The 12803-nt window shown below is 37.3% G+C and overlaps 1 protein-coding gene and 1 long non-coding RNA gene across 3 annotated transcripts; one reads left to right on the top strand and one right to left on the bottom strand.

Moving 5' to 3' along the window:
• Nucleotides 1-6142: 6142 nt before the first annotated feature.
• Nucleotides 6143-7864, bottom strand: LOC130698313 (uncharacterized). Of its 2 annotated transcripts, none has more exons than XR_009003269.2 (5): nucleotides 7707-7864; nucleotides 7497-7632; nucleotides 7348-7440; nucleotides 6802-7290; nucleotides 6143-6728 (listed from the first exon to the last, which is right to left on the bottom strand). It is a non-coding gene; the product is annotated as an uncharacterized LOC130698313 (long non-coding RNA). The 2 variants fall into 2 exon arrangements; XR_009421929.1 differs by having other exon boundaries at nucleotides 7506-7632.
• A 1837-nt stretch (nucleotides 7865-9701) lies between these two features.
• On the top strand, nucleotides 9702-12704 carry LOC130698157 (uncharacterized). Its single transcript, XM_057520940.2, has 6 exons — nucleotides 9702-9804; nucleotides 9908-10201; nucleotides 10333-10443; nucleotides 10530-10672; nucleotides 10778-10960; nucleotides 11173-12704. Exons 1-6 carry the CDS (start codon nucleotides 9783-9785, stop codon nucleotides 11521-11523), a joined length of 1104 nt encoding a protein of 367 aa, XP_057376923.1. The 5' UTR covers nucleotides 9702-9782; the 3' UTR covers nucleotides 11524-12704.
• Nucleotides 12705-12803: the final 99 nt, after the last annotated feature.

Below are 12803 nucleotides of genomic sequence, written 5' to 3'. Positions count from 1 at the left end.
TTGTCTTAATCATTCATCCTTCATATTAGGTGAACCACTGCTGAAACAACAGCAGATACCTTTGGATAATCATTATGTCAAATGTGGTGAGTGCATTCTCGTCTTCTCAACATAGGTCATCTAAACCTCCCTGATTGATTGCAATCAAGAACAATCATTAATCATAAGTGTTAAAAGGTTAGACTGTATGGTGTAGTTATATTGATATCTCTCTTAAGTTAATGATGCATGAGTAAATCTTTTTGGAATTCATGATTAGCCCTGATAGGTTTGAAGAAAAAAAAACTGGATCCAAGTAATAGCCGTCGTGCCTAAAAACGGGTCCAGAGGAGCTTCCATTGATATATCACAAACGATTACTTGTGGTAGCCTAGCAGGCTTGGAATGGCGAACGAGCGTCTAATAGTTTTGAATGTTGCAGTTAACCCCACTTTAAGCGCAATTTCAAAATACCCTCTGCCAAGGAATTTTATCTAACACTCGCTGTTCTCGATTGATGACCACACAGGATTCTTTTTCCATACAATGAGTGGATTTGAAGGTTTGGTGTATACTGCCGTAAAGACTGCCGCTCCACATTACCATTATCTTTACAGCATATTTTCAAAGGTACATGCGACGACGATTTGTAAAGCCATTTTCAGATCTTTACTTTCAGTAAGATTAAACTGTAAGAAATTCTACATTCAGTTTGTTTATGAAGACGAAGGTTTGGACCCACCTACATGGAAGCAACAGATCGCCCTGTAGTTTTTGAAGAGCTCCAGATCTATCAAAGAAGCGTCTATTAATGTCGATGAAGATCCGTATGATCATATAACAAGATTCTGATACAATTATGGAGAACATCCCTTTATAACGCTTGGGGTCGACTTCAGAAGCTTCTACCAGAAGTTTTATGGAACTCTGCCGAACAACGAAAACGAGTCATGTAAGTCACATGAGTAAGAATTTTTATTCTTAACAATGTTTTCTTTTTCTTTATGTAGATTCAGATTAGTGCTGTGACTAAAAAGATTCCTTATTAGGAAAACAACGAATAAATTATAATGATTGTTGGACGACATGGAATTTCTATAATTACTGCACATACCTCATACGGTATTTAATATTTAAAAAATTGAAGTGTATATCTGGGCTCCCTTCTTTCTGTAGCCCCGTTTCCCCTTGACTCATAATAAGCCCGTAGGGGGTCATGCCCCTACTGTACGGTATATATAAAAATAACATATACCGAGGTTTGGAGGGCTCTGGCCGGAAAGGGGACGTGGGGGTCCGCTTAGTCCGATGATGTGTTCACGGAGGGCGACGTGGCTACCCACAAATCCGAACTAAAGGTTAATCGCTCCTGTAAAAATGTTCCATTTCTTCGGCTCTTCTTCCGGCTTCTCTTAGCCAATCACCGGGTAATCTCCCCGGTGGGTCAACAAGGCAGTGTCTCCCCCTGCCTGGGTTGACGGCAACTTTTGAAAGGGCTATAGTGCCTTTTTAAAGTTGCAAAAATTATTCTAATGTGCAGAGAACTGTCAATAAAAATTTTTTTTATAACATATTTTTAGCAAAATTTGTTTCTTTCATTGTCTGTGTTCATACATTACATTTATCAACTTTTTTTTTATTAAGCTTGCTCAATTCACCTTTGTTGTTTATACCACGTTTGATGGTAAGCATTGTTTCCATTGGTTTACCGTTTATCTGTAAGCATTTAATTATTATCCAGGGATTGAACCCTGGATGTTAGGCATGTCGCGCCTATGCTCTACCAATGAGCCGTGAATTATATGATGGTAAGTTCGCTTTTTTCTAGTCACTTGCAGACTTGCAGACCTGCATTTACACTTAGTATGAAAATGGAATGCAATTCTGCAATACTCTTTTCTACTTTTATTCTGCTTCATTTTTATACATCTACTGAGGTTTGAACCCAGGGTAACAGGTATCACAGTTATAGGCTCTACCACAGAGCTATGGACCTTGTTAAAGCAATAGAAAGATAAACATATAGTTGTGAAAGACTGCATAAACATCCTAGACGATAACATATGATATGCGATAAAAAAATATTCAGATATATCTCGTGGCTCAATGTTAGAGCACCGGCGTTACACGCTGAATGTCTGAGGATCGGTTCCCATACGAGCGAAACAAAATACAAATACAAAATTACTTCAGATAATATCCAGGTATTACACATTGTTCCTTGAATCTAAGTTGAAGAATTCAAAAGGTATAATAAATAATAATTGCATACTTACAGATAAATGATAAACCAATGGAAACAATGCTTACCATCAAACGTGGTATAAACAACAAAGGTGAATTGAGCAAGCTTAATAAAAAAAAGTTGATAAATGTAATGTATGAACACAGACAATGAAAGAAACAAATTTTGCTAAAAATATGTTATAAAAAAAATTTTTATTGACAGTTCTCTGCACATTAGAATAATTTTTGCAACTTTAAAAAGGCACTATAGCCCTTTCAAAAGTTGCCGTCAACCCAGGCAGGGGGAGACACTGCCTTGTTGACCCACCGGGGAGATTACCCGGTGATTGGCTAAGAGAAGCCGGAAGAAGAGCCGAAGAAATGGAACATTTTTACAGGAGCGATTAACCTTTAGTTCGGATTTGTGGGTAGCCACGTCGCCCTCCGTGAACACATCATCGGTAAGCGGACCCCCACGTCCCCTTTCCGGCCAGAGCCCTCCAAACCTCGGTATATGTTATTTTTATATATACCGTACAGTAGGGGCATGACCCCCTACGGGCTTATTATGAGTCAAGGGGAAACGGGGCTACAGAAAGAAGGGAGCCCAGATATACACTTCAATTTTTTAAATATTAAATACCGTATGAGGTATGTGCAGTAATTATAGAAATTCCATGTCGTCCAACAATCATTATAATTTATTCGTTGTTTTCCTAATAAGGAATCTTTTTAGTCACAGCACTAATCTGAATCTACATAAAGAAAAAGAAAACATTGTTAAGAATAAAAATTCTTACTCATGTGACTTACATGACTCGTTTTCGTTGTTCGGCAGAGTTCCATAAAACTTCTGGTAGAAGCTTCTGAAGTCGACCCCAAGCGTTATAAAGGGATGTTCTCCATAATTGTATCAGAATCTTGTTATATGATCATACGGATCTTCATCGACATTAATAGACGCTTCTTTGATAGATCTGGAGCTCTTCAAAAACTACAGGGCGATCTGTTGCTTCCATGTAGGTGGGTCCAAACCTTCGTCTTCATAAACAAACTGAATGTAGAATTTCTTACAGTTTAATCTTACTGAAAGTAAAGATCTGAAAATGGCTTTACAAATCGTCGTCGCATGTACCTTTGAAAATATGCTGTAAAGATAATGGTAATGTGGAGCGGCAGTCTTTACGGCAGTATACACCAAACCTTCAAATCCACTCATTGTATGGAAAAAGAATCCTGTGTGGTCATCAATCGAGAACAGCGAGTGTTAGATAAAATTCCTTGGCAGAGGGTATTTTGAAATTGCGCTTAAAGTGGGGTTAACTGCAACATTCAAAACTATTAGACGCTCGTTCGCCATTCCAAGCCTGCTAGGCTACCACAAGTAATCGTTTGTGATATATCAATGGAAGCTCCTCTGGACCCGTTTTTAGGCACGACGGCTATTACTTGGATCCCGTTTTATTTTCTTCAAACCTATCAGGGCTAATCATGAATTCCAAAAAGATTTACTCATGCATCATTAACTTAAGAGAGATATCAATATAACTACACCATACAGTCTAACCTTTTAACACTTATGATTAATGATTGTTCTTGATTGCAATCAATCAGGGAGGTTTAGATGACCTATGTTGAGAAGACGAGAATGCACTCACCACATTTGACATAATGATTATCCAAAGGTATCTGCTGTTGTTTCAGCAGTGGTTCACCTAATATGAAGGATGAATGATTAAGACAAGAGGACTAAACAAAATCCATGAAATCGCACCAGTGTAGATGGAGAATTCTCGGTTCATCACGTAGAAGCTATAAGGCAGTTTCTACCAAGCCTGGATCACAAAATCCAACCACTAGTCAATAAATTTTTTTTCAAATAGAGCAGATAAATGATAATTTTTATGGAATGTTAGTGCAGCATTCACCTGTCATGCATTCCATACTGCAAAGGTCTTAGGGAAGAATCCTGGTTGCACAAATTTTGTGCTACAACATAAACGTGGGCTTTGTTGTATTTTCTGATGACTCTCAATCCAAACCTGTTCCTTCTTCACAGTAATGTTAGTCTATTAGACAATGATGATGAGTGCTGATGATACAGTGCGAAATGATGCGGAACTAGAAACGTAGAGGACTCAAGTGCAGACACTTTCGAAATCCGGACGCCATCTTTTGGGAGAAAAATCATGATTATAATAACAGTAATAAATGGAAACATTTTTACAACCAGTCTGGCAAAACAATGTTGATTTTGCAATTGCTTTGACGTTTAGAAAGAGCACTCTGTCTAACACACTCTTTAACATATTCTGGATTGCTGCCTTGTCTGCATTCTGCCCTTTTGCTTTCAATAATCAAAACAATTCTGTAAGAAAGTGACAGCAAGCAATCTATGAAACACAAAAATGGAAATAAAATGCAAGATAGGTTTAACATAAATAAAACAAAACAAATACAAAATATTATGTATAGCTACAGTATAATAGTCTAGTACGAATGTGTTGACTTATACAACAAGTCTGGTAAACTGAAAATTTGGTTAACTAAGTACTGCTTTACTGATATATTATTGTCATATTATATTAGTATACTGATGGCTGTAACCATAAAATGATTACTCCCTGAGGTAGTGAATTTTACCACCTCCACATGTGTTATCTACTACATTTTTGTAATTCTAAATAACTCTCCAAGCACATTGGAAACTACTTTTTTCCCATCAAGTTCATGTCAACTTCAATTCTTCAAATATCGTATGTTAAACAAAACACAAAGCAACCCGAACTTTGCAATAAGTAATTAATGGCGCGGCATGCTGTACATTGTAAGTTTTCGCCAAAAACTTCCGCTTTTACCTTTTTGCATTAAACTGGATACTGGTTAACCTAAGGAGAAAAACGGTTATGACAGTATGGCATACTTAGCGATATACTGGGATTCGGCAAAGCATTTCCAATCCGCAAGGCAACCATTATTATGGCGACCAAACTATACATAGCCACCAGAGAAAGAACCATTTAACAGTTCAATGCAATACTAAGTAATGAGCAATTCCTCCGCTAGATGTCTTACCAATATGGCGGCCTTTACAAACTTAAATCATGAAGTAAGTGCAGTTTAGCTCCACAGACTTGCGTCCGGAGCGAACTGACGAATTGATACTGAAACAGCGCAATCTAGAATAACAAGCGGCGATCAAGTTCTTCGTAAAAAGGGTTAACACTAACAAATTTCATGTTGAAACGATGCGACGATAATAGTGGAAATTCTTCAGTGTCATTTAAGAACCCCGTTCATCAATGCTTTGCGCAGAAAGCGTCGCCGACAACCGTACCTATGACAATCTTAATTATTTGAGGACACTGACTGACAGTAGAAGAATGCCGTTATACCAGGTTCAATTTGGTTATGATAATAGTTCACTTCAGAAAATTCATAGAACTCCACCAGTTGACCAAATGGAATACGTTCCTAGTAATGTCATTGTAAGTAATCGCCGACCACCAATCTTGAAAGGCTCGTGAACCTCGAAAGCGTCCCATAAAAGAATATCGAACAAGTAAAAAATAATAAGAAGAAGAAAAAAAGGAAGATATGGATAAACCAATACCACTTGATCAATCGGAATAGTACCTCATCTTGCTCTTTCAAAGTCATTAGTATTGGTACACTACTTCATAGATTTGCGGGGGATGTTAGGAATTTTTATCGTACTGGACGTCGTCGAAAAAATAAGTGTACTGGCATTGAGAACCGGAAGTAACCCCTGGTAAGAGACAATGGATAAAATCACTCAAATGGTTAACACATGGGGCAATAAATAAACAAACTCAGCAAGCTATTTGTTACTTTCAAACAATTTCCAGCATAAAACATCTATCCAATTTTCACAACATCTGGCTACTACACAAAAGCTTTACTTTAAAACCTGCAGTCACCTTCATAGCATTCATCAATTACAGAATTATTTTTAGAATACTATAACGAATGAGCACACTTTTTCGCAAGGTAACAATAAACATTTTAACAGCAAATCTGAAATCAATAAAAACTTCGTTTCATTTCACAAAAAATACCTGTTGCACATATGTTCATTTTTGTTTCTGCAATGTAGTCAACATTAGTGTTCCATTGTTATAAGGATAGGCGGTACTCAAAGTCTCAAAATAAATGTTTTATGGCATTAACCTACAAAAAAAGTTAACAATAGAATGGGCAACATTATAAACCACTCACCAGACAAAACTAAAATTCTTCGAAACTACAAAGCTTTATGGCTGCCAATTGTACTGCTCCTATTTCTGAAAACAATGGATGATGTAATGACATGACAATAATGAATTTCAGTTTCTCTGTGGATTTTGCTCTTTAATCCAACCCACAATGATCATAGCAAAGAGCTGAGGGAGAAAGCATTGGCATTACAAGATTATTAACGTGCCACTCGTTATATAAGCGACATGAGTAACACTTTACTATGCTCTCAAGTCAGTGTGACATGGTTCGTACTTGTCTTCCACCTATGAACAACAAATCGAAACGTTTTTAGAAATCCACGTATGAACGGAAAATCGAGACATTTTAGATATCCACCTATGAACGGGAAGTCGAAACATTTCGCGCACGCTAATTAACGGGACCATTAAAAAAAACAAATGCGCCACCTATGGACCGCAAAGTGAGCCATTTTGGAAAAACATTCTTTCCACCTATGAACGACAAACAGAAACAATAGGAAGCTTAAAAAAGTTCCTTGACGCCACCTCTGAACTAAAAATGGAAATAATAAAAAAAATAAAAATATCCTTTACGCCACCTACCAACGGGAAACCGAAACACTAACTGTAAAAAAAAACAGTATTAGTTCAATGCCGACAAAGTAGGGTCTTCACACTAACACTTGCCAAAGACTGAGTGTCAAAAAAAGCTAGTTGTAAATGGCCAGTGTTAGTGAAACACATCTCCAATAGACACTAGATTTCTTTTATTAAGGTGGAAGTGCCAACAAAAATGGCTTATGTTTAGTTTAATCCTTGGGGTTTCCTAAGCTTTTCAAAATGGATTTCCCACTAAATACCAGGCCTTTAGTAAAGTATTAGCCATATCATCATTTTGGAAAATAGAAAAATATGCATTTACCTCGTTGACGAACGTCTCTATCTTGCATAACTCTTGGCTTCTCTTATTATTTATCATCACATTCACTTAACATCGTCAGTTGTGAACCTCAACCTAAAAAGTATAAATCAATGTTTGTTGGTAATAATTACCACTTAACAATTTCATACCCTCCTAACCTTTCTGTAAAACAACATTAGCTTGTTATTGAGAATGGCATTTTGGCAATTGCCTTGGCTCTCTCTCTTTTTCTCTCTCTTTCCCCTCCTTGTCACTCAATGTCAAGCAATTGTACCTATTGCAACACTGAAAAATCCATTAGGGGTAAAAAATTTCATAAATCATAAATAAATAATAATAATAAATGAAAATATTTTCACCACTCATCTGGCAAAACAATGGTGATTTTGCAATTGATTTGAACTTTAGAACGAGCACTCTTGTTTTACACTCCTTAACATATTCTGGATTACTCCCTTGTCTGCATTCTACCCTTTTGCTTTCTAACAATAAAAACAAATAGGTAAGAAATGAACAGCAAGCAATCTATGAAACACAAAAACAGAAAGAAAATGAAATGCATTTAACATGAATAAACAAACAAATACAAAATATTATGTATAGCTACAGTATAATACTCTTGTACTAATGTGTTGACTAAGACTTAAAGCTGGGATACATGTTACAAATACAACAATAATCTGGTAAAATGAAAATTTGGTTAACCAAATATTGCTTTACTGATATATTATTGTTCTACTATTATTAATATACTGATTGTAACCATATAACAAACTACTCCCTGAGCTTCACTTGTGAATTTTACCACTTTCACATGCATTACCTATTACCATTTTCAAAAGAGAAGATAGTATAACATTGGTGATACCTATCTAGTTGATCCAGTTGATTTCGTAAGTAGCCTTGGATATGGCAGACATTACATTTCAGTATGTGCTAAGACAAAAACCTGAAGAAAACCAAACCTTTAAGTCACGTCTGTCTTAATGCTGCAAATGTGTAGACACGCTAGTAAAATTAACAGTATAGATTATGCAAGGCAAAATTGTATCATATATCCTTTCCCAGCAAACAATTCTTCAACACTTGCAACATAACATTTTTTCCCTAAGAGTTATGATCCTTTCTTTGGTATAATACCTACCACGTCAATTTGATGTTACTTAGTTCAAGAGACGGGAATTGGATAGGAAACCCATGATTGAATATATCATCAAAATGGCGATTTTGGTAGCTACGGCCAGTTGGAAGTAGCATCCCACGTTCAAGCTCACGTCAAAACCAGCGTTTCAAATTCAGAAGAATGAGATCCATAAGAACGTTGCCAATTGGAAGCCATTCATACGCTGCTATAAAGTAGAGATGTCGATTATCGAATACACTATCGTATCGGAAAAAATGACCGAAAAGACAGATTTTTCTGATTTTTGAGGGTAAATTCCCATGGTAATTCCCCTATGAAAGCACGTTTTTACGTTTCTTTCAAAAACTTAACATTTCGCGTTAAAGTAAAGCCAATATTCGTGATTATCGTTGAATGTTGAACAATGAATACTTGAATGCAAATCGTCAATCAAAAACTAAAACTAAATCTAAACGCGTATCGAATCCCTACTACAGTTAACGCCATCTATTAAGTGAAATATCATAAAAGGGGTCGGTGCGTACTAGATCATCTCATCTAGGCAGTACCCGTATTGGGAAATTTCTACACATTTTTAATGAAGAAACTCTCTTTGGTTAATTAATTGGAAATGTTCTAAAAATCAAGCTAGCAGAATAGCCGATCATCTGTTCTGTATCAGCCCAATATTTGTGCTTTCACTCCAAATAAAATGAGCGGCCTACAGCTGCCACACACTGCAATGAAATGAATAAAAGGTTAGATTTCCGATAACGAAACCTTGAACACATTGATTGAGCATACATAAATTGCTGCACAGAAATTTTTATTATTGTCAACTTGCATGATCTAGGGAAACTGTTAAATCATTCATGCTCTGCTCATGGTCACCAGGTTTATCCGGCCCAGTTCCATGATAAAATAAGGGCGGATATGCTCAGTAACGCAGAGTCGATACTATAGCAACTGGTCATCTGCTGAATTGGAACAGACCCGACGGGTAGATCGGATGTGAGTGCAAGTATTAAACATCGATCTGGATGGTAGTCTGTAGTCTAGTACTTGTAGCTAAATCTCGTGACTTCGGGAATGCTGTCGTTCATAAATATTGCACTCGTTGCTGCGTAGTCTATTGTGCTGCTCGTACATGTTGGTGGCAACCAATACTAAAGCTCCGTCTTTCCCACAATACGATGTGTAAGTATGTACAGAACATTCGAACATTCAGCGGCACACTCCATTCGCTTGCTGTCTTTGAAACAGAAAGTCATCATACTGCGTCTATGAGGCAACCGTGATAGTCGTGACAGCCATGGGCATCTGCATGGATACAGGTAAGATTACTCACTAAATTCCTGTGCTTTTTTTTATGTGCGCGTTCACACCAGTTTTGCCCAACAGTTTTAAGTGAGAACTAAAGACAAGATCTTGTCACAGGAAGAAATCAACTGATGAATGGTCGGGACATTGATAACAGTCCAACTGCCTTTGGTTCATGGCCAAGACAGTCAAATGGCTCGTTCCGTTATCAGCGCGTACAAAATCAAGCACGAACCATGTCTGAACCAATTATGGTTGTTAGCGAAAACGTGATGAGAGAAAGTAATCATACAGTGACCGAATCATCTAGTTCCGGACCGGGACCGCCAAAACGGATCCCCCTAACGCTCCAAAGAAAAATCGTTCCCATCGATTCGGAATTACCGGAAATTCCTATCATATTTATTTTAGGTATTCATATTTTCAACTTTAAAAATTGCCAATGCCTATTGTCAGACCGTAGCTATATAAGATCGAAACATTCAGTTTTTAATTCAATAGTTAATGACTTCATTGTGGCTTTCAATGCGGCAATATTAAAGGTGGGCCGGGATCAGGAAAAATTACTCACTGCGATCGTTTAACGCGAATCGACTCACGCCTTTATCACCTCAATATGCAATCGGAATTTTTGAAAGTAGCATCAGAAATAGGTAAAAACTTACGCATTGTGCTTTTTTTATAGCATGTATTTCATTCTTTCAAATCTTGAATACATTCTTACTGTATTATCCCACAGGTAGCAGAGACCCCAACGTCGTTCCAGCCTACAAGGCTCTTGAAATTTTAATTCAACTAATGTCTGGCACGAAAAACTGTGGTGCAATGGTCGTCACCGGGTATCCTAGGAATATGCGAGACGTAGTCGAATATTTGGCGAGAGTAAGTCCGCTGATAAAACTATTAACCGCCACTTTAGATAATCGATTTTCCATTTACGTTCATTGCATTCTGTGTCGCCCATTTGATATCTTTTCCCGGGAGCAGGTTCAACGCGTTGATGGTGTTATTCTCTTGGACTGGAGTGACCGTAGTCTAGAGCGACAAATTCAGCTAGGAGCAAAAACTGGCGACATCGACATCAATTTGGCTCGTTTTGAAATGACTAACTACAGATCCAACGTCATACCAGTCGCCCAGTTCTTCGATCAGCAAGGACGATTGCACATAGTACGACTACTACACTTTATGCCACAATTTCTAGTCCATCCATTTGGTCGTAAAAATACGTTTGACCTCATCGATTTCCATATGAACAGCTTAGTCAAGCCACTTTGCATGATTCAACATCCATTACTCAGTCTTTGCTGCTACACATCATGCACATTCGTGACAGTCTTCCAGCGAAATTTCTGAGACCGTTTTATTTTGTTCTATCTCAGGTAGCCGGACAACGATCACCAAGCGAAATCTTTGATGATTTAGCAGAAGAAATAAATGGCATTCTTTCGAGTTCATTGGGCGAGCTCCCTGTTCCGCAGAATCCTACGGTTTCCGAAAGACCAGAAAGCGCTGTGACGGAGATACATTCGGACCAAGAAGAAACCAAAGTTGTTATCCACACCTTACACGAAAACGGCGTGAAGCGCCAGCAAAGCGTCGACAGCGTTGACATGATGATTGAAGAAGAAATCAAAAACATCATAACAGAAGATCCCAAAATTGTTGCAGATGAGAGTAAGGAAACACCTGAACTGGAAGTTATCGAGGTTGATGAGGCCGTAGAACAATAATTAAGTCAAGTATAAGTAGCAGTAAACAGCAAATTGAACTTATTGCAAAGTCGCAACGCCTTAGAATTATACTCAAAACCCAAAGTAAATAGTTAATTACCATTATTTAGATAAAATATTTTGTTTGATTTTCTTTAAAAATTTTCTAAAGGTACTGCGAGTCTTGAACGGGTATAAAACGAGGATTTATACCATACATAGACGTTTGACGAACCCCAAAAATATTTACACTCACGAATACGCACGGTACAAAAATGCCTGCTTTATCTTAGTGACTAAAACTGATACCATATTTTTAGTCCAAAATTACCGTTTAATTTTGATCAGCGAAATGCATAACGCACAACTTCCTCTTTTTTTCTCGAGTCCCATCATCATCTAATATCATTGCACCAATAATTTCAACGTTGTTGTTAATTAGTGAGTGTCCTTTAGCTCACACTAGGCTAGTTTCAGCTAAGGCTGTAACTTATAAGACGATGTTAGTCAATAAAATGTTACATTATTTGCAACTACCTAGCTTGGCTAGTGTCAACCAGCTAGGATTCTGTAGATGGACGTTAACTTACACGCATATATATATGTCCCGCACTGGGTTTATACGTCACAGGTTCACCACATGCCTTAAACAAGAAAATGTAAAGAAATGTATCCAATTACAGTATATCCTTGACTTTTGAAAAATTATAACATTGGATAGAAATTTCCAGATCGAACCCTACTCGTAATTTTAAAAAAGTGAAATGTTTACCCAACGAATTATCACCTGAAAAGCTCAGTTTTTACCTTGAAATGTTCCGCAAATTTCGTCTTGTTGCCACTAATTACCGTGTTTCCTATTACATAGACGCACAATCTGATATATATTACTTGCATGTACGTATATACAGAGAACATAGCTTATGCAACAGCGTTATATCCTGCTAGCCACAAACGATGTTCGCAGCGCTGGTTGCTCATCTATTTCTAGTAAATAATAAAGTGATCCACAACTGTCGGGCTCATCATGACTCATCCGAAAAAAAAAAAGGAATAAAAAAAATCTGTATTTTGAATCAGGTCAAATTAGCATTAGATGATGTATATCACGTGTTGGTAGACCTCCCATGCAGATACACTGACATCATGTACCATAGGTTTCCAGCCCCATTTGTTCATGAATTATGACCAACACGCCATGCTCAGCTAAATATTCAATACACCCAATTTTGTTTTTATTCCTTGCATTTGAGTTACGTGCTTTCTGTATATCACGCGGAACGGGCTCTGTTTTTTTAAAG

Source organism: Daphnia carinata, chromosome 10 (assembly GCF_022539665.2).
Source record: "Daphnia carinata strain CSIRO-1 chromosome 10, CSIRO_AGI_Dcar_HiC_V3, whole genome shotgun sequence".
NCBI lineage: Eukaryota > Metazoa > Arthropoda > Branchiopoda > Diplostraca > Daphniidae > Daphnia > Daphnia carinata.
This window is presented reverse-complemented; position numbering and strand designations above follow the sequence as displayed.